General features: G+C 36.4%; 2 protein-coding genes and 1 non-coding gene across 6 annotated transcripts in view; 2 read left to right on the top strand and 1 right to left on the bottom strand.

The window, feature by feature from the left end:
* LOC128993781 (fatty acid 2-hydroxylase-like) overlaps nucleotides 1-12,946 on the top strand; it is an 84,529-nt gene extending 71,583 nt beyond the window's left edge. For all 4 annotated transcript variants that reach the window (XM_054417770.1, XM_054417773.1, XM_054417771.1 and 1 more), the window contains 6 exons: nucleotides 2,690-2,973; nucleotides 6,871-7,102; nucleotides 9,555-9,715; nucleotides 11,606-11,738; nucleotides 12,137-12,256; nucleotides 12,704-12,946. In XM_054417770.1, the coding sequence (XP_054273745.1) occupies nucleotides 2,761-2,973; nucleotides 6,871-7,102; nucleotides 9,555-9,715; nucleotides 11,606-11,738; nucleotides 12,137-12,256; nucleotides 12,704-12,789 (945 nt within the window). In that variant the 5' untranslated portion in view covers nucleotides 2,690-2,760 and the 3' untranslated portion in view covers nucleotides 12,790-12,946. The remainder of the gene's footprint in view (nucleotides 1-2,689; nucleotides 2,974-6,870; nucleotides 7,103-9,554; nucleotides 9,716-11,605; nucleotides 11,739-12,136; nucleotides 12,257-12,703) is intronic.
* LOC128996061 (5S ribosomal RNA) lies at nucleotides 606-728 on the top strand. Its single transcript, XR_008491013.1, has one exon. It is a non-coding gene; the product is annotated as a 5S ribosomal RNA (ribosomal RNA).
* A 3,355-nt stretch (nucleotides 12,947-16,301) lies between the features above and the next one.
* On the bottom strand, nucleotides 16,302-22,733 carry LOC128995432 (uncharacterized). Its single transcript, XM_054420449.1, has 2 exons — nucleotides 22,675-22,733; nucleotides 16,302-18,738 (listed from the first exon to the last, which is right to left on the bottom strand). The coding sequence occupies exon 2, from the start codon at nucleotides 18,736-18,738 to the stop codon at nucleotides 17,506-17,508; it is 1,233 nt and encodes a 410-aa protein (XP_054276424.1). The 5' UTR covers nucleotides 22,675-22,733; the 3' UTR covers nucleotides 16,302-17,505.
* Between the last annotated feature and the right edge of the window lie 327 nt (nucleotides 22,734-23,060).

The raw sequence follows: 23,060 nt of genomic DNA, 5'->3' as shown, positions 1-23,060 counted from the left end.
CGACTTAGGTTATGAATGTTTAAGCAATGTTTATGTAAATGCACTAGTGGCCGATAGATTTAGTTAGTTTTAACCATAGAATATAACTAAATACAGACCGACAGCAGTGCTGCAGTTTGCATAAGTTCTGGCGTCCACAGCTGGGAGTGCCGTGCGCTCTCAGCGGTGGACGCCTTAACTTATGCCAACCGCAGCACTTCTACTGCTGTCGGTCTATATACAAATATACTCACAGTTATAGGTTGCATACGTCACGATTTCGAAATTATTTTACGTTGTTCAATAGTTTACGGGAACTCCTTTTCACACAGTGAGATAATTATTTACGATTATTTCCCACAAACTTTAGTGCCTAACTAGAAGCACGTAGTAAATAGTGAGACACATGATCAAAGAAGAGAGTCGCGTCGGCCAGTCGAATCTTGTTTTTGCATCAATGCTTTCCAGGCATTTACTACAAAATATATTACACATATTTTTCTTAATCTTTTCATAACCCTTATCACACCTTGACCCTAAACACCCTATGGTTCACTAGACGGTGGCAGAGCACAAAATATAAATTTCTATTCTGTGCTCTCTGGACGTTGGCTAGTACGTCACTCGCCAACGGCCATACCACGTTGAATATACTTACCGGTTCTCGTCCGATCACCGAAGTCAAGCAACGTCGGGCGTGGTTAGTACTTGGATGGGTGACCGCTTGGGAACACCACGTGCTGTTGGCATTTTTTTTTGTATTTTTAACCATATTTTAGAGCGAATGGCTATGATATCCAATTAACGGTCGAGTTTTGTATGATATTTTTCCTACCACTACATGGAAATGTGGGTACATTTGTACATGTAAGTAAATTGCCAATAATGCCAATGATAACAAAAGTGTCATTTTCCCTATCATGTAAGCGTGATGCATGCAACATGCATCAAGAGAGCGCCCAGGGCATTTGGTTGTTTGAGAAGGACGGGGACAAAAGAACCCTACGACTGTGCAGCTTCAAGCGTAGAAAGATAATATTACGAGGGTCTTTTATCACAAGTTTTTATTTTTCATTTTGTGTTTGTCTAAGCCATTTCCATTTTTAACTTCATTGTAGTTGTTAGCCTCCGGATTGCCAAATAATATTAAAAAAGGTTCAAATACCTGCTATTAAGCAATCCAAATTTGTTGTTAGAACAACTAGTTTCGGTGTCTGTGTGACACCATCATCAGGCTGCACAAGGACAGTTTTCTTTCTTCATACGAAGAGCGTCATATTTACACGAAAAATAAATAAACATTTACAGACGACACAAACACGAACACGAGACATTTATGGTAACTGATCAGTTAAGAAAACAGACGACGCTAACCCGGCGGAGTTTGAGTCCAGACTATAAATGTCTCGTGTTCGTGTTTGTGTCGTCTGTAAATGTTTATTTATTTTTCGTGTAAATATGACGCTCTTCGTATGAAGAAAGAAAACTGTCCTTGTGCAGCCTGATGATGGTGTCACACAGACACCGAAACTAGTTGTTCTAACAACAAATTTGGATTGCTTAATAGCAGGTATTTGAACCTTTTTTAATATTCCATTTTTAAGTTTTTTACCTAAGGCCCAAGGGAACGGTCCAAACTCAGGTCATGTTATTGACGACGTATTTATGAGATAATATAAAATTAATCGATACCCCGATGACAAATGGCATCTGGGGCATCTGGTTAGAATCGAGCCAGTTGATTTCAGATTTGAAGGCGAGCACTATTACCTTTCGGCTATTCTGACAACTAGTCGCATAGTTGGTATCGTAGCTAGTATCTGTTCGGTAACAATATCAAGCATTTTACACCATTTAACCATTGATTAAACATACTCCCTTTTTAACTCAGTCAGATATGCATATTGTGTTGGCCAATTTCACCGCGTACTACAGGTTGTCGCGTGTCCATTAAGGGCGAAAATCGCGTGCACTTGGCACCACAGTATTGAGTTGTGAAACTTTATCAACAGTTGTTAAATGTAATGAGTTGTAAAGGTTAGGTTTTATCACTGGATAGTAATAAAATCGGCGCAACTAGTAAGAAAATCATTGTGTAGTCCAGTTAAGATTTAATAAAGCTGAGTTATTTATTATTTATTGAATTTCCTCTGAATAGTATTGTTTAAAAATGTAACAAGTTGTACAATTTTTAAATAACTTTTTAATCGGTATAATGCGTGTTTTGAATTTTACTGAAAGTAAATAAAAATACGGTAAATATATTAAATATGGTAGTGGTGATCGATTTTGACTGGACACTCCAATTATCGTCAGACCCAATAGGCGAAATTATATTACGATGGGAAATGATGGCTTTGGGAAACTCAGTGGCGTATCCAAGGGGGTTTAGGGGTTTGAACCCCCCTTGACCCCCACACATTTTTTATATTTTTTAACAATAAAAATATGTTTTATGTGCCTCTAAATAGACTAAAAATGCGAGTTTACAGGTATAATTAAACATTTTCCGGGGGGAGAGCCGCCGGACCCTCCCCTTCCCAGCGGGGTATTCCCCCAGACCCCCCCCCCATGTGACCACCCCCCGGGTCATCCTGGGTACGCCTATAGGAAACACCAAACTTCTGTGCTATTTTGCGAGTATATTTTACTCATAAGCATGTTTTAAGAGCTAGTAGACAATGCTACATTATCGCTGTTTCTGTTGCAGGTGGAGTGTACGAGCGTGCGCGTGTGTATGTGATGACTAGTGCAGTGTCAGTGTAAGTGTAAGTGTAAGTGATGAGATATGAGGGAGAGCTGCACGTCAAGTACCTGGGCCGTGAGTACGATGTGTCGAGGTTCCGAAAGTTCCACCCAGGGGGCGCCAATACACTGGCGTGGTTCCGTGGAGGCGACATAACCAAACAGCTGATACAGACGCACCACTCGGAGGCGGCGTACAGCCTGCTGGAGGACTACAAGGTGGACGAGACGCTGGAGAACAAAGATGAGGTGAGGAGCGTTGTTCTCTATACTCCATACACAAAATCTAGGCGGGAAGAAAACTCTCCCTCCACTTGGTCTTCCTACCAATATAATAATAGCTCAAAAGGTGAGGTTTGCCAAAACGTCAATCAGCTGCTACATTGGGCAAAGAAAGTGGTGGGGAACTTCACCTTACACCGCATAAATTTTGTGAAAGGAGGTTTTTTCCCATAATCCGATAATGCTGGTTCGCAAACTCGTTCAAAAAAAAGGTATGTTAACACGTTTCTAACAAAAAAATGGATCAACTGACATATAGATATGGATTCAAACCTCAAACGGATGGTGTTTTTGTCTTCCTGGGGACTTCGAAACAGTAAAGTAAATCGGTCCCAGGTCTAAGTCTTAACTGAGACCTACTGTAATCGCAGCTTACTCCCTATGAGAAATTCGCTAAAAGTTAGTGAGCAATATTCAGTTAATTGTTGCACTATCTACATACTGTATTTTTGTATTTTGTGCACTAGTACAGGATAAACTTAGTTCCTTAAAACTTGTTCATACACTTGTCAAACATGTGTATACTGCGTGTAGCGTGTTCCCTCCTCAGGCGCTCTTGAACAACTTTTGATGTTTTGTTAGTTTAGTTTGTTAGTTTTGTTAGGCCTAGTTTATCAACAATAACAACCATTTTGTGCATTTTTCCTTCTTACTGAAGTAATTATTTTTCACAACTACTGTTTGTATCAATACTCTCGCTTTTAGCGACCCAATGTCGACCTGATTATCGTCGTCATAGGTGTAGTTTGATTTTGTATTATTGTGGAACTAATTTCGCCCGCATTTATGGAAAATAGTTCCGTCAAACTTCATGTCAACTTTGACTCTATATATGTGTGTGTCCGTGAAGACAACAACTAGAGTGGTTTTTGTCCTATTATGATGAAATTTGATTTAAAGGTGTAAGGCGGGATAAACTTGAATGAGCTTGCGCACCAGGGACCATGGGAAAAGAGTTTCACGAGGGGTTTATGGGGCAAAAATTGGGTTTTCTCATTTTGACCCTCAAAATACAAAATGACCCAATTTTTCTCTAGACCTTTTTTAAAGAGATTAAAAAACAAATAACTTAGTACATCAAAGTGTTTTTGTACGGTTATTGGTAACGGAGAAAATTCAAAAAATTGTAAATTTAAAATTCTTATTTTAGGTACTCTTATGGAGAATATTGTAAAATGTTGTAGTAGTTTGCTTGTTTATGGATATATTTTTATCAAACTAAAAAAATTATCTTATGCTAAACTATTAATATTTGACTAAAAACCACACTTTTTCAGTTTCCTTGTAGCAGCAAACCTAGGTACTCGTTCAACCTAATGTTATTTCAATTTAATTTGAAATCAATTCAGACAAATAGAAATTTGCTTAGTCAGCAGGTTTGCTGCCGGGGGGGGGGGGGGGGGGGGTATTTAAAGCCATGCTTCATAGTTTCTTTTTATGCTTCTGGCACTATGTCTTCATATACTTTACTCACTTTTTTAGGTTTAAGTTACTCTTAGCCAAAATCAATTGATCTAAAAACTTATTGTGCACCAACATAATGAAAGTGCACTTTTAATTTGTTTTATCATATTTTCTGCAATTTTAGATCAAAATTTTCATATTATTCATTGTGACCCTTGGTTGGACTATATTGATAAAATAAACTGATTAATTTATCCAACCATAGTTGTTAGTATGACAACTAGTTTTGTTCCTTAGAACTTTGTCGTCAACTAGTCGTACCAACAACTGTGGTTGGATAAAGTAATCATTTTATTTTATCGGAAATGTTCATTTTAAGTTATTAAAGAGATAACCTTATAACATTGTTTAGCTTGATATGAACAAGGTTTATAAATATTTCATACACTGTTACTTGAGTTTACCTAGATTATCTTGATTTCAAGTTAAAAGTTAGACCCCCACTTGAATTAAACGTCTGAGTTTTAACGACCAGCAGAAATACAGTAGTTTGTCAACTCTATCTACTTTAGTGAACAACATTAAACTTGTGTTTCGCCGTAGTGTTAATTAAATTTCAAGTGAGAGCACTTGGCTTTAACTAAATGTACAAACTCCTATAATTAATCTTTCGTCTTATTACTACTGTATCAGTAATCTTATGTAGATTTAGAAGACGTTAAACATTACTGCTGTATTAAAAAAATACTGTTAAGAGTTCAAATTTTATGCTCAGTGTAACTAGAATTTTTGTTTGATTTGTCAAATTTATTAAAACTAACTAGGGTTAGATTTATGTAAAAATCACCTTATTACAAAATCTTATTACAAGTCTTATTACAAAATCACCCAAATGATGTTGTTAAGATAAAAAACGTGCTTCTTATTGTGTCCCGCAGTATTAAAACAAAAGTGTAACATTCGATCCAAAATATATCTAAACTGGCTTGGTATCTTGTATGAAAGAACATGTTTCTATACAAGTCTTGCTGGTAAATTTCTAATTTCAAAAATATTTATACACCACCCAGTTGTGGGGTTTAGCTGGTCTAGCGGATTGAGCATGACACTCACACTTAAAGGTCTGGGTTAGAATCACCAATGGGTTTTAGGGTTTTAGTGTGTGACTAACCCAAGACCTGGTGGTTAAACCATAGATTAAAGGATTAGACATTCATTTTATCTATATTTAAACCTATCTTAAGCAGCATATAAACCTGTTGAGAAAACAAACGAGAAAAAATTTCTCTGAATTCTAGAATCCACTGTGCGGCCATGCACACATTTTTATTACTTGGTCTTTTTTTTTTTTTTGATACCGTAGTCATAAATGCAAATTTCTCTAGTTGAAAATTAATAATCAACACCTTATTTAATCAAATTTCCCATATAGGGAATAAGCTATTGTAGGTCTCATGGTGAAACTTGGACCCAGGACCGATTTTCTTCTTCATTTTGAAGTCCCCAGAGCCCAAGAACACTATCCCTTCAAATTCATATCTAAACATGTGTGTGTGTATTAAACTATTAACATTTAAAATAAAAGAAAACGTCTTTACCTTCCCTGTAGCAGCAAACCTAAGTACTAGTAAAACTAATGTTATTTAAACAGGGATTAAATATAACATTTTAAAGGAGATATTTAAGAGAAAATCCAATAAGCTAATGGAAATTCCCGTAGTCTGCAGGTTTTCTGCGGCGGGGGTATTGAATCTCCTTCCTACTATGCAGTTGTAAACAGTTCACAAAGTCGTTGGAAAGTTTGGATAGGAAAAGTGTAAATGTATTTTCTCCTTTTCGCCCAGTTTATTGGTGCCTTGGGACCCACAATTCTGTGCAACAGAAGGTAAATGTGCCTCGCCGGCCACGTCGTTTATAGCTCGCCCAACACCTTGGTCCAGCACTCGCATTGTTGATTGACACATCTGACGAGAGTTTGTAAAAATTGTAACAGACGCTGACAAATTATTTAACATTTTACTTTAAAACACAGTTAATGATTGTAATTATCATGTTTACATCTCAAAATTGCATTAATTTGAGGGAGTTTATTTATTAATAGGTATTACAACTACTGACTTCACATGTAATCGTATACCGAACCTGAAATTCATGAGAAGATATCGTTTATTTGTAGGATGGCCAAGTTTAAATTTGTAGTAGAGAAGTAGAAGTCCTACAGCCCAGCTGTCGCCAAATTTTATTAAAAAAGAACAGGGCTCCATGCCCTACTAACAAGAGAGTTTAGGATTCAGGTTCAACTACAAGCTTTAAGAAAGAACATATTTATTTTCTTTCATTTATTTTTGTTGAATAACTGAGTCAACAGTGTGATGTCGTTGTTTATTTACTGATTTATATTGATAACACTTTTTTACCAAGCCAAAGAACAACTAATGTCAATGTTACTTATGTGTACAGGAGCAGATAGACTGGTCACAGTCCCTAGTCAAGCAGGTGGGAGGTCTGGGTGAGAGGTATCACTCCTGGGTGGTGCGACCTGTGGACCGACGCGCCAGACTGTTCGATGCTGATTGGCTGGAGCAGCTGACCGTCGTGCAGTGGTACGTCATACCGCTGGTGTGGATCCCTGTCTTCTTCCTGCTGCTTTACGTGTCGCACTTACGACTAGTCATCTATGTGGACTCTCCAGGTACGCTTCCGTAGAATTTGTATTAGATACTTTCAGTGGTATTATTTTAGCTAAAAAGAGGTTGACTCTCTTTTATCCCTGCATTCGTCAGTTCACACGTAATCAGGCCGGTTTGCATGTGATGCGTTCTGGGCCTGAGAGATGATTGCGTCTCTCAACCTACTTTGTAGGGGAATTTTTACCCTCCTTGCGTCCCCGAACCGACCAAAGCCTCTTTGTGAAAGTGGCCCTGAGTACTTGTATTTACTTCCCTCAAAAGCCTGTGTTGATAATATCAAGCAGCACAAGGGCTGAGCCAGTACAAAACAAGAATAATGAGGTCTGAGGTGTATTAAACAATTATTTTACTAGGCACTGGAGCGTTAACCCAAAACATTGTTCACTTCGTTTCACTGTCCTTCGCGCTTTTGACTGAGTTATCGCCCACCTGGCTTTATTTTCGGGTTTACAAATAAAAACATGAAGAGACTAACAGAAGTAGAAATTATAATTGTTGTAGGACCTCTTTTAGAATAAATCACATAAGTATTTTTTCTTTTTTTCTCTTTGATTAACCAACCAAACCTGATGATTAATACGTAGTTCTATCTGGAAACTATTTTGATGATGACCAATGAAATGTCATTGTACCAGTACATAATCTGTCTGTGTCACTAGATGTGTAATATACGTTTTATCAAAACTCAGCTAGAGGTAAATGATCACCCAAAAGTGCCTTGTTTTACGTAATAGGATGGATATCTGATAAACGATTTAACTTTTGTGACAAGTCTTATATGGTAAATATAATTTCCCCAGGTTATGTGCCCTTCTTTTAAACAACAATGAAATTAATTATTTTTATGAGATACTTATTCATTACGTGACTGGGTTTTGGTTTGTGTTACCTACTTTAAATTTTCTGCAATGAGACTATTGTTTGATTTCTTAGTTTACAAACTGACAATAGATAACTAATGGTATCAATAAGACCACTAATCTGTCCCCACCATAAGTTCAAACTCTACTTTTTGGAAGTGACTCAGTGTTTCAGAATTTCAGTGAGAAGCTAACAAAATATTTTTGTTTGAAAACACGAGAGTTGGCAAGTAAAAGGGCTTTTAACAAATTGTTGAGTGAATAAGAAAGAGCCCTTGAACTGTAAAGGGGAATATTAAAGTTGACATTTAGTGGGCGTTGTTAGTCGACAAAAGATAGCTGAAACAATCAGCTGACATTTGCAAACATGGCGTCTAGTGTCTCGGTGGGGTAGAAACTCCTCCGCCCCTCCTCTTAACACTAATGGGCCTTAACGGGTTGATCTGTTTTGTCAATCATTCATATTTTTATTTTTGTAGGTTACTTGGAATTTCTTGAGTACCTATGTTGAAATTTTGTTCAAAATGCTGTGCTTGTACTTTTTTAACCAGTTGCATCAAGATTTATCGTGCCTGAGTGAAAAAATGTGTACCACAGCCTAACAACTTGTAAAAAAATCTTTTATCCTTGAACTTGCATATCCACATGTCCCCCAAACAGTGGCAGCAATTAGGGAAGTATATGTGGGGCAGCTGCCCCAAAAATATTAGGGTTACGTGTCAACAAAAATTAATCTAATGTTCAGAAAATTCATAATTCAATATACAACTTCATGATTTCTGGGTGCTTTTAGACTCCTCTTTTCATCCCCCCTTGTCATAATTCTAGTGGTCAATTGCCATTGGCCTCAAAGACTAGTGAATAGAACCTATCTAGCAAATAAAGGGGTGAAACGAGTACAAAAATGAACTGTGTGTATAAATTGTTGCAACAGGGTGTAAACCCAAGATCATTGTTGACCTTATTCCAAAACCCATGTGGATTATGAGCTACCAATTCACCTAAACTTCATCGAGTTACATTTATTCTTTAAAATCATTAACCAAAATCTTATCTCATAGTTTCAAACATTTATTTTGCGACATGAAGAGGGGTAACTTAGTTTGAAGACACCCCCCAGTGAGGAACATTTATCAACCTTCTCCCGCCCCTGTGTTTCTAATGACCTGATCTGTCAGCTGTTTGGAGCTAAACACAAACATTACACGATTGAAAATACAGAAAAGAATAATAATGATTGATTAATCTAGCTTAGTTTTACAGTATTTCAATAATTATTATTTCAATTATTGTAAAAATTGTTTTCATCAGAGTTTTTTGTTAGTGTTAATGCCAGTGGCATTTTGTATGAATGAATTGAAAATTCTCTTGAGGGGAAGCGTTCCAAACCTTTCCAATTTTTTGTCTGGGATCAAAAGCGTCCCTCTCACACCAAAGTCCAACAAGCTAATCATGAGGCTAGAATCACACCCTTATTAACCTCAAAATTGGTTTTAAGTTTAAGTTACAACCCATTATTTACAGAATGTTCTATAAAAGAGTGTCTTCATATGTGGATTGTGATTTGGACTATAACCTGTGAAGTGTGTTTCAGTGAGAGAGAGTGTGTACCTGAGCGCTGCCGTGGTGGCAGGTTTCCTGATATGGCCAGTGATAGAGTACGCGACACATCGTTGGCTCTTTCATCTCAAACCTCCGGACAACATTCCTATACTTATAGCGATACATTTCTGTCTCCACGGTCTCCACCATAAGGTAAGCTAAATGTTGAAATTATACTGTATTTGTGTATTGTAAGCCTGTAAAAAACACACAATATCGTACCAGTCACATTAACTTAGTGGTCGATTTGTGATGGGATCAAAAGTCACGTTTTACTCAAATTCTCTTGAAATGATATTGCTAGTTTACTAACACATTTATTTTATTGTACATTTCTTTCCATCTATAACACGTTAATGTGATCAAGTTTATAATCTGAATTTGAAGAAAACTTGTCACAAAGTAGCATCATGTGGTTAGAATAAATATCAACACTAGTGCTAATGTTGTGAATTCGCTAGGATAAAACATTCCCTGACTCATATATCATCCTGTAGTGCTATAAATATCCCAATGCCATCCTAAAGTAAACTCTGAAAGGATTATCCAATTGGATACAGATTTTCGGATGAAATTCATGCAACTGTTAAATGAGATAAATAAAATGTAGGCCTATGGTTGTATTTGAAATTTCCTATTCCTTCAATAAAAGAGATTCTAATTGAATATATATTCCCAATGTAAAAGGAATAGAAGGAGTATTGATCAGGATGGTCATCAATCACTACTACACCTCCATTAGTCATTGAGGCTTCCCTCAGATATCCATCACACAACTCTTGCTGTCTGATATACTCAGACTACATGTGACACAAGCAGTATTGACAAGGATAGTCATCAATCACTACACCTCCATTAGTCATTGAGGCTTCCCTCAGATATCCATCACACAACTCTTGCTGTCTGATATACTCAGACTACATGTGACACAAGCAGTATTGACAAGGATAGTCATCAATCACTACACCTCCATTAGTCATTGAGGCTTCCCTCAGATATCCATCACACAACTCTTGCTGTCTGATATACTCACACTACATGTGACACAAGCAGTATTGACAAGGATAGTCATCAATCACTACACCTCCATTAGTCATTGAGGCTTCCCTCAGATATCCATCACACAACTCTTGCTGTCTGATATACTCACACTACATGTGACACAAGCAGTATTGACAAGGATAGTCATCAATCACTACACCTCCATTAGTCATTGAGGCTTCCCTCAGATATCCATCACACAACTCTTGCTGTCTGATATACTCAGACTACATGTGACACAAGCAGTATTGACAAGGATAGTCATCAATCACTACACCTCCATTAGTCATTGAGGCTTCCCTCAGATATCCATCACACAACTCTTGCTGTCTGATATACTCAGACTACATGTGACACAAGCAGTATTGACAAGGATAGTCATCAATCACTACTACACCTCCATTAGTCATTGAGGCTTCCCTCAGATATCCATCACACAACTCTTGCTGTCTGATATACTCAGACTACATGTGACACAAGCAGTATTGACAAGGATAGTCATCAATCACTACACCTCCATTAGTCATTGAGGCTTCCCTCAGATATCCATCACACAACTCTTGCTGTCTGATATACTCAGACTACATGTGACACAAGCAGTATTGATCAGGATGGTCATCAATCACTACTACACCTCCATTAGTCATTGAGGCTTCCCTCAGATATCCATCACACAACTCTTGCTGTCTGATATACTCAGACTACATGTGACACAAGCAGTATTGACAAGGATAGTCATCAATCACTACACCTCCATTAGTCATTGAGGCTTCCCTCAGATATCCATCATCACACAACTCTTACTGTCTGATATACTCAGACTACATGTGACACAAGCAGTATTGACAAGGATAGTCATCAATCACTACACCTCCATTAGTCATTGAGGCTTCCCTCAGATATCCATCACACAACTCTTTCTGTCTGATAATCTTAATTAGGTACTGAATCAATAATTCAATACAATGAAATATCCTATACTGAATTTTGGTTTTGTTTTAGGTGCCTTTCGATGAGCGGAGGCTGCTGTTTCCCCCGGTGCCGGCCGCTGCACTGGCCTACCTTGTGTACCTTCTGTACAGCGCCATCTTCCCACCCTGGGCAGCAACCTGCGTCGGTGCTGGCACCCTCGCAGGTAACCTAACTCAAAATTATTTAATTAATGTAGGCGTTGAAAAGAATTAATGCTGATAACTCCCATAGACGTTACATCATTCACTAATTCATTTCATAAGTGAACCTCTGGCTTTTTGTATTAGTAAATGTTAGAAAATTGATTATTTCTCTGACCTTCTCAAAATTTCTAAAATTATTCCAGTATATAAAAAAGGTAACAAAAATCTTCCTAGTAATTATCGTCCTATTTCAATAGCGAAAATCTTTTCCAAAATTTTTGAATGTCTCATGCATTAACAAATTAATGAATATTTTGAAAACAACAATTTATTTCACAATTTAATTCACTATTGTTGTTAATATTTTAAGAGCTGAATTTGACCAGGCACTTATACAGTTATGATTTGACTTTTGCAGGTTATGTAATGTACGACCTTATCCACTACTACCTTCACTACGGGTCTCCCAAAGAAGGCACATACCTGTACTTCATGAAAAGATATCACAATCAACATCACTTCGTTCACCATAATCATGGTAATTAGAACTGCTTAGAAATTGTCTAAACTCTGATTTAAGTTCTGATTAAAAAATAAACTCAAACGTGATGAATAAATGCAGAGGTATTCAGAAACTGTTTAGGTGCTCTTGCACCAAATGAAACATGTACAAAAAAAGCTTGAATAGTTTATTTTGATTTTTTACAACTAGAGTGTGCTATAAACCGTGCAACAAAACTGTGACGTTTCCTAAAGCACTTTCTTAGCTAATTTGTATTACAATTTTATAATCTATTGTTTAATGACAATCATAATTGACCGAAGTTTGTGTCAATGGAATAGGAATTAAATAGAGTTTTACTGTAACACACTTTTCCTCCACTGATAGTTATTTCTTTTGTGTTGAGCCACGACTTATTTGAATGGTTATGTTTTAAAGGATTTAATATGTTTTGCATAAATATTAAAGTCACATGTTCCGCAGGTTTTGGCATCAGTAATCACTGGTGGGACAAGGTTTTCAACACGGGATTGTCTCTACGCAAGCTCAAGTACAACATGAAATGGTGACGGCTTGTGTGTCAGATACTCGTCGTACGCTTGCTTTGTTCCAGTGCTGTCGATTATTTATTGTAATATACATCTACGCTATTCACTGCCTTTGTTATTATGTTGTTTTCCTCTTTGTTTCCCCTCAAAGAGCAAATATATTGTATATTGTAATGTAGACGTGTTTTATTCTTGAGCCATTTTAGAAATGTTCTTACCCGGTTAATTCTGGAAGGACTTTATTTTTTTAGCGGATTATTAAGTCTCTAAGTAACTCATACTGTGTTGACATTTTTTTATTTTTTTTTCACTGAATAACAGTATAAACAAATTAATAGTGATAATTGGATTGTTGTAAACTTTAAACTTTTGTTTGAAACTTTAAACTTTTGTTTGAAACTTGTGTTGTAAACTCCAGTACTTTACTTTATAGAAAGGTATTTTTGTTCATACCGTACTAAAAAACAGCAGTTTTCAACAGGTGAGTTGCAGGACTGCAGTAGTTGTTCTTTACATTTCTAGGTTCTGGTTCTAAATTTTTTTTCCATTGAAGACGGACATCTAAAGTCCATTGAAAAACATTTTGCCAGAACCGTGGTTTCTTATGACAACGTTATGGGTCAAAAGATGACTGTGCCCCCGCCCCCCCCACCGGATGTGGGAACTTGCGCCCCTAAAAAACCTAAAACCTCCTGCGCCCCAAAAACAGCCCTGCATTTCACCAGCTGACTTCCCAGCAGTTCTGACTAGAGCCGTGCAGCTAATGCTGCTATTTGAATTTAATTGAGCTTAGGAATCACCAGATAAATTATAAAGAACATTAATAGTAGACTGTTGGCAATCTTTAAGTAGTAAAGAAGTAAATTTAAATGTAGGCCTACTAGGTGGCACATTGTCGACTTACCTATGACTAATTCCAGATGATAATTTTCAAAATTCAGTTACAGTACTATCCAATCAAGCCGGTTATCAATGTTATCATACAAATATTAAATGAGTCTGTGTGCTTCATTCTTGATTAAATAATGAAGTATTCATAATAACAGGCGTACAAGGAGTTTTTCCCGAATAGTGTATCCCGGATAGTCATGTTTGGCCCCCCTCAATATGTAATTCAGTAATCCACCCTTCTACATAACTTCCTTATTTAAATGAAAAGGTTGTGTCTGTCCAGTGTACTGTATTCCATACATTATAATTAGGTATATAGAACAATGAACAAAGATTATCAAAAACAACATTGATTCACAGACTTACTCCGTTATCTAAACTGAAGTACAATTTGTTACACATGAATATCCGGTTCCCCACCTAGGCTATATGATGTCTATTTATCTATATATTATTTACGTAAGCCGATTCTTTGCGTCAAAATTGTGGGCGACTGGGAAGTCGTAGAAAGACGGGAGAGGGCTCAAATTAAAGGTCTCGATCCTGTGATGGCAGGAAATATAGTGAAATTCCCTCAATTTTAACACAAAGCTAGATATAACGTGAAATGTTCTCCATAAGAATAGCATTAGAAACCATTTACTGCTGATTTTTGTTTACCGGTACTTCAATACAGCTGATCGCGATTTATCATCAAGCCAGTAAGCAATATTACATTTGGATTACTCATTTGCCAGTCAATTCTGAAGTGTATTGTATACTATATAATACCCCCGCCGCAGCAAACCTGCAGACTAAGCAAATTTCCATTTGCCTGATTGGATTTACACTAAAATATCTCCTTAAAAATATCACATTTATTCCCTATTTAACCCTTTGAGTGCCAACGTCCGGGGAACCGGACGTTTTTAAAACGAGCCAAAAGTGCCGACGTCCGGCCGACCAGACGTTTTTAGAACGAGCCAAAAGTGCCAACGTCCGGCTGACCGGACGTTTCGTAATGATCGAACAGTTGTCATAACAACCGAATGGATACTCGGATTCTTTTAACCCATATATTAACATTGAGTCGAAAGTTACTAGATGCAATACATCGATTTTCGTTGGTCGAAATATCGAAAATTCGATTTTTACGAAATTTTAACCTAAAAATCGCCAGATCGCGCTCGGCATTTTTAGCGCGACCTTCGGGAAAAATCATCGGCATTTTTTGAGCGTTACTTTTATTTCTCGCCTGGCACTCTAAGGGTTAAATAACATTAGTTTAACCCTCCGAGTGTCCCTAGTTTTGGCAATGTTTGCCTATTTTTTGCGCATTTGCAAGGTTTTATTAAAACGGATCTCAGAAGCTTAAAAACAATGTTAATTATACTGTTCTATATACCATTTTGTTTGGAAAATCATGGGCTTCAATATTATACATAAAACATAAGGGACATTCGTTTCAAAAAAATTTTTAGGTAAAAAAAAAATATTTTGGAAAATAAAAAAAATTAAAATAAGTTCACGCTCAATGAAATTGTATAAATTATAGGCCTATAAATATTTGAAAATAGCCACTTTGTTCAGAATTTTATGAGGATTCCAAAAATATAATAATATAAGGAAGATTTGCAAATAAATAATGTTATGGGCAAAAAACAGATTTCGGTACATAGCATTTAGCTAAGAATGCATAGCCTAACCTTAGCTAGGAATCTGGCTGATAATTTACATCAATATCACTACCTACTTCTTCAGGATCATCAACCAGCCCTTCAAAATCACTTAAATCTTCTTATAATGCACCACGTATATCACTACTTTTGATTTTTAACACTAAAACAACGATAAACGTAATAAAACACACCAGTCATCGGTGCGAGGTTAACCAAGCTGTTTACAAATACGCACGTCAGCTGTCTGCTACAATTATGATCGGCTTGAGAAAAAAAAGCGCTTAGAGACAGACCTCGGGAGAAAGCTTAGAATCTGCCAAATAAAACGATACCTAACTCGATCCAGTTCTTTTATTTTCTCTTATATTTTCTTTTCTTCAGATTTCAATGAATAGTTATTTTGTGTCGAATGTTCTTACTGACAGGAAACTGTTTATATAAGTTTTGATTTGGTTATTTACCAAGGGACGGAGAACGCTCTGTTGTAGTGTCGTATCATAGATGAAGCACTTCATCTATGGTTGTATCAGTTAGAGTTGTTTTAAACTCATCAAGCCCTTTAGGTTCGTTAGCTCATGATTAGCAGATGTAATCTTTTAAAGACTTGCTTGCTTTGAGAGAATTGCACAAATAGCTTTCACCATACCTAATTATAAGGTATTTTTTCTAAGTTTTAACACCCCAAAACATACAGCGTTTAAACCTTCCAAACATTTGTCGAAACAACCTTGGTACGTTATTTTAGCCAACAACCTTGGCTAAAATAAGTTCAGCCGCTATTGAGTGATAGTGTTAGAAAGTTTGCATTGAAGTCGATCCCAAAGAGCTTCGATTCGCTCCGCTCAACTAATTACCTAAGCAGATTTAAATAAAACTAGCTGTTACCCATGTGTTAACTATTGTTGACATTGACACTTGAAACCATCTTTACTTTAGACATTAACATTGTATAGACAAAGGCTGAAATAATTAGATGCTTGCATGTTGATGTTTGAATATAGAAGAACTTTATTCTTATGATTAGTGGTAGGGAGCACAGCCCATAGAGTACAACTACTTGAGAACAAGTTATAAGGCACATATATTACAAAAACTATTGATTGGTTAAGTTAAGCTGAAATAAACAAAACAGAATACAGGAATACAAACAAATAATCAAACCTGATTTTAATAAGGTAATAAATTGAAAGAATAACAAACAAGTACAGATGAGGTATTTTTAACATTAGGTATGTGGAAAGTTCCCTTTAGAAAGGAATTACAACATTACAACCTTAATTGCCCTTTATGAAATAATGGATAGTTTTGCGCAAGGGTTCTCGTCATGACGAATATTAGGGGTGTGACTTTTAGTTTTCTCAAAAGTTCATGAGTAGCCTACCGTACTTTGGGATTTATATATGGATGAAATATTATGGAGTAAAGTTATTGTGTGAATTACACAAGAAATGAATTGTTTGAAGAGGAAAGTTTGTTTAAACGGTTAGTTTCTGTTATCTCTTGTTTACTATTATCTGTTTTTAGTGTTTCAAACACTCAATGAGTTAGCGACTGAGATAGTGCAAGTCATGGATTTTAACAGAGTTGGTGTACAATTGTGGACAAGTTTTAGTGACCTTCGAGTACCATAATGGACTGAGTAATGGAAGGAGGAAGGCTATGCTATAACTATCTGTCAGACTTGTGTTTATCTTATCTCAAGGTCATCTCAAAATACTGCAATCGTCAAAACTCCATAGCTGCACAATCACTGTTGATTATTTCTTACATGTTTTTTGTACATTTAGACTTTAAAGTTTGCTTGCTTGTTTGGTGCATTTGGTATACAGTATATTAAATCCAAACAGCTACCTCTCTGTGGACAACCAATTTATATTTTGATGGAGTATTGTAAAATTTAAAAATGATCAAATAACAACTTGAAAAAGTATTAAAAAAGTATGGAAGCAGACCGTATATAAATTTTTAATCCTACCTGTGTCAGGCTAAAGTAATAATACAGTATTAAAAAATCTAATATTACACATTTAACGGACACTGAGGTATAAATCTACCAGCTACAGTAAAAAATATTTTTACTTTTATTGCCTTTTATTTAATTTGATAAAAAGTCATTTTGGTTTTTGAAAAAAAAATTTCATTTGAAATTTGATGTTAAAAAATATTAAAATGTAAATGATAACCTCCTCTACTTTCTGTAAATGACTAGGTTGTTGAGAATTCCGTTGATTTCCAAAGACTCCAACACTTTTGGAAGGAACTTTGCACAATATTCATCATTGTAATATTTTCCAAAGAATTTGTCAACTTCAGATTCCTTATCATCAGAGAAGAAACAAGAAAAGTCCATCGGATCTGGGTGTACAAGACCAGGTAGCAAACAACTAGAGATATACAGAGCCAATGGACTAAAACTTCTCACCTCTGCCATCATCTGCTCATATGTTAGTCTTTCATCACAGTCGAATTGCTTTAGATTTTCGTTAAAACTGTCAAGATATATTCTGTACAAATCGTCCAATCTGTTTCTCTTCACATCAAAATTTGCACTAGACCAAAGGAACATCGTCAAATCAGATATAGGCGACCCATATGATGTCCCCTGGAAGTCAATGATCTTGATGTCGCACACCGTGTCGTTCTTGTCGTACCTAAACATCATGTTGGTTATCCATGGATCTCCTTGTTTGATCGTCTTAATTACTTCACCACTTAGTTTGTGTGTTTCAACTAGAATATCCCATAGATGCGGTGTAATGTCTTTTACTGTGTCTAGAAATTCCTTTATCGTAACCAATTTCTCCATTTCTTGGATAAACCTCTTCATCCCACCATTAATCATGGATATAAACAGGTCTCGTACCTTTGAATCATTCGAGAACATTATTTCTTTTTTAATAGGCTGCAATAATTCAGGATGCTTTTTGAAAACCGCAACAGACACCGAGTGAAATGAAGCCGCTGCAAGCATATAGAGGCGGCAGTGGTCAAAGTCTAACAGCTTTGTTCTATCAGCCATAACAAATCCTTTTTCTTTCAAGTCTTCAAGTATTGTCACAGTTGATTTTGGAGAAAAGAAGCTTTTGGCGGCAAAATTAACATCACAGAACGCTTTTGCTTTTGGTATAAAGTTATAGTAGAATGAAGGTTCCAACAGATTGAATTCTGTTGACAATTCTTTCATCGGCCCTTCAGTAAGTTCATTTTTGACAATGAATCTTGAAGTCTTCACCACAGAATCATCTTGGCCCACTCTCCACTCCAGCTCAACTCTGATGATGAAGCTCCCGTAGTTGTTGCCAGGAGGAACAGCTGATGAAGTGGTCAAGTTTGTTACCACAATGTTGTCGTTGTTTTCTTCTTTACGGAGACTCTGCTCAAAAAATTCTTTTGTCACCCATTCGGGAAGTGACGACTCCATCTGTACAAAAAGGAATTTCAAGGTTTTAACTGTTATGCTTTAGGTAGGCTATATTTATAAATAAAATACTCCTAGTACCACCAGTAGACAGTAGCATAGACTAACCAACACAATTAGACTTTTCATCCCATTGTACATTTTTAAGTTTGTTTTCGTGTCTTTGAGCGTCTAGTTGTACGGTGACACTGGGCGCTAGTGTCAACAAAATTTTGTTCCTAGTATTTTAGGGTTAATTTCTTGATTTGTGCTTTACTGTTTGGTTATATAACTACGGGACGGGTTACTGTTTATGATTAGATTGTATTATTTGCCTAAACAAGGTTTTAAATTATTGAAATAACAAGAAACAAATTGTAAACAAAACACGACCTCTACAGTACACCGTACAGAACTAACGATAAAATTGTCTTCAGCTGTTTCATAAGGATGAGAAATCTACTAAGAGAGTTTGTTTTATCTATGACAGTAGTGTAGTAGTAATACTCAATGGGGATTTTCATCTAAAGCCGGGTTTTCCTTGGCGCGGAAGTGGAGCGCAAAGAGAGGAACGCAGAGAGCGGACTCCCCTTGTCTTAGATAATTTAATGTTACTGTTTGCCTAAAAGCGGAGCAGAATCCCATGTTAATCGCTTTTCTGCTCTCCGCCCTCCGCTCTCCGCGCTCCTCTTCTGCGTCTAGGAAAACCCAGCTTTAAGGGAATAAGCCATAGAAAAGTGGCAGTGTCTTCAGCCAGGAGTTTATCAATCCAAGTTTGAATCAAATACGGATGTGGAGGAGTGATATGTTTGTACTTGAGACCATCTGAGTTATAGCCATGGTCATCTAACTATGAAGCTGATAAGGATCACAAAGTTGAGAAATCGTAAGCCAAATGAAAGCTCTATATGAGAAATTTCTCAAAAAAATCAGCTGTTACATTTTTTGCCGTTTATAATTGTTTTGTTTACTTTTTCTTGAGTTAAATCTTTGATCCTCATTATAGATGGTTGCATTACAATAAGGTTATAATAGTTAATTGAAATAACGAAGGCGGTTGGGGATGAGGCCTACCAAAGACAACACGTTTTTTTTAGTGTAGCCTTGGGCCTACCTACCGCTTTGATTCTGCCACATAGTTGAAAGGAAATATAAAAGAGATTTTCATTAAAATAAGTAATAAGCAATAAGTTCAATTGAGCTTTGCCTGTAATCTGTGGTTTATAACTGTCATTTTTATGGTATAGCCTCTGGATCACTGATTTTAACAATAAAAGGTTTAAATTACCTGTATCCGTCAAGTGATCCTGGTTTGTAGTTGATTGACAACTACAAACCAGGATCACTTGACGGATACAGGTAATTTAAACCTTTTATTGTTTATAACTGTGTTTAACAGTATATTTAAACACACATTATTCTTTTCTATATTCCCACCCTGTTGCAGCTAGTTAAATTAAAGCTCAATAATCAAGTTTAGTTTTGAAACTTAAAAATGGCTAAGCATCTCTTGTTGACCGTATTGATCTTTGTTTACTTGGCATACCAGCAATCATTGCAGAAAGTTATATGCAGCAAATTTTTCGTTTATCGAGAAAAAAAGGCAAGCGAGGGACGTGTAATCAAACCAAATTTTAACAGGTTGTCCAAACTGGAATCCGGATATAATACGTTAAATTTTATGGTAAAAATCCCATTAACTGTACCCTACCTTAATTGTGGAATAATTGCCAGTAGTAGTATATGGCTGAACCTCCAATCAACACCGTAAAATTGGTTCTCTTGATTTCTTATGAAATCGTAACTGCGGGAGGCGATCACGGTATCGCTGAGAGTGCAAAATATGTCCACAGGTTTTGCCACCACCGCGAGAGAAAATCATCGGTCTTCACTCTAAAGAATATTATTTTTTTAGAAGACTATATTATTTCATTTTTTGTCGGTTCGGAAAAAATCCGTTTGGGCCGGATGTGGCCTACGCGGGGTCATAGGTTGGAGATCCCTGATCTTAAACGTCACTTTCTTTCATCTTTAGATAAATCTTGTCAATGTTGGTACAATGTAACAGAGTCTTAGTAAACAGTCATATTCCAGTCACATCATTTTGTGAATAACATTGAGACACAACAATTTTTGTTGAGATCATGTTGACATTAATATTTATTAAATATCTTTTAAAATACATCAATCCTGTCGATCGGTGGAATAATTACATTTTCATAGTCAATCTATCATGACACCTTATTATTTATTTAATTGTAGTACCTGGGGACTGAGCATTGCTCGGAAAAAATCATTAGTTCACTCTGAAAGCAGTCTTAGTATTGGAGATACATAAATCCACTCCCAAACTCAACACGGCTCGCCTTTACTACGTCCTACACCATTTCCTACGTCATGGACCTGTTTCCCATAGCACTTTAGGATTGTAGATACCTTAATCTAATCGTTATTAACAGTTCCCACACCCCGGACAGCACGCCTTGACTACTTCCTTCACCACTTCCTACTTAGCGAACCTGTTTTCCTCCCTTCCCATAGCATTTTAAGATTGCAGATACCTTAATATAATCCTCATAGACAGTTCCCACACTCCAGACTACTTGCCTTGACTACTTCCTTCACCACTTCCTACGTCGAAAACCGGTTTCCCTCCCTTCCCATTGCATTTAAAGATTACAGATACCTTAAATTTAATCGTCATAAACAGTTCCCACGCTCCATACTACTCGCCTTTACTACTTCTTTCACCACTTCCTACGTCGAAAACCTGTTTCCCTCCCTTCCCATAGCATTTTAGGATTGCAGATACCTTAATCTAATCGGCATAAACAGTTCCCACACTCCGGACTACTTGCCTTGACTACTTCCTTCACCACGTCTTACGTCGCGGACCTGTTTCCCTCCCTTCCCATAGCATTTTAGGATTGCAGATACCCTAATCTTATCGTCATAAACAGTCCCCACACTCCAGACTGCTCGCCTTTTAACTATATCCTTCATCACATCACTTCCTAAGTCACGGACCTGTTTCCCTCTATTCCCATAGCATTTTATAATTGCCTTTACTACTTCCTTCACTACTTCCTACGTCGCGGACCTGTTTCCCTCCCTTCCCAAAGCATTTTAGGATTGCAGATACCTTAATCAAATCGTCATAAACATAGATCCCAGACTTCGCACTGCTACCCTTGACTACAATGTATCGAGTAATCTTCAGTATAATCTTTGCTAGATATTAACAAGTGATTTTTTTTCTTTTGTACTGTATTTGTAATTTGCTAGTATACTGTGGGTAGTTGGATTATTATGAACACATGCTACAAATTCAAGTCTGTTGTTTACTTTTTCCTTGCTATTTAATTCAGCCAACATGGTTACCTAGCAACTTATAAGACTAATGTTAAAAAAATGTTATTTTCAGTTTCATTTTTCTACGTAATTAGATTTTTGTTGGCAGTTCTAACTGCAGTAAACTCGTTTTTAGGCCAAAAATAAACTATATACAACATTTGAAGAAAATCGTCGGAGCCGTTTTCGAGATCTTGGTGCAAGCATACATACATACATACAAGCAAACTTTGCTCGTATTAGAGTATAGGATTATTTATAGTTTTCCCAGACCTTCAAAACATTTGTTTAATAGAAAGTATTTATTTTAAAAATGTAGACAGTTCTGCACAATCTTAGCTAAAAGATGGACAAAAGACATTTCATATTGAGAGTTGAGAACAATATTTTGTTTAATAGATTGAAATTTTCTTTTAAATTTTATCGGCTTTTTAAATAAGTTGACAGTCTAACTCATAAAATTGGCTTCTGTTTAAATGAATTACACTTTTTGTTATATTTTGTAAATGCTACATTTTTTTTAAGCTGATGGGAACCAAAGAATGAATCAAGAATCATGCTTATTATTTGTGTAATATATGAGATATTTAAGAATGCCTACTAATTTACCTTTGTGTCAATGTATCCACAGCCCAAGTGTTAGTTGTTGTCACTGAGCTGACTCAAGGGAATATGACATCACTAGAGACCACTTTTGGCTAACCTTCAAACACAATCATGAGTGTGGGGAGTGGTTCCACCAAGCAGTTTACCACTTCCATTCAACAGAGCCAAGTGTGTACCTTGACTTGGGTAAATATTAGAAGAGTCTAAATTGTATTTATGGTAGTAAAAGTATTGCTGGAAAGAAAATTTATCTGTGCTATCAAATCAAAACTGAGATTTAAATTTAATTTAAGATTTTTTTTTTTTCATAAACCCAATGGGGTTTGTTTTGTTATTATAGACACAAAGTTGCTTAAGTATTACCATTTTTAAAAAGCAAATAAGTTTAA

This window comes from Macrosteles quadrilineatus, unplaced genomic scaffold (assembly GCF_028750875.1).
Source record: "Macrosteles quadrilineatus isolate MER2022 unplaced genomic scaffold, UCM_ALF_1.0 Scaffold_5__1_contigs__length_97177068, whole genome shotgun sequence".
In the NCBI taxonomy this organism is placed as follows: domain Eukaryota; kingdom Metazoa; phylum Arthropoda; class Insecta; order Hemiptera; family Cicadellidae; genus Macrosteles; species Macrosteles quadrilineatus.
The sequence above is the reverse complement of the archived record's forward strand: the minus strand, read 5'-3'. Positions and strand labels throughout refer to the sequence as shown.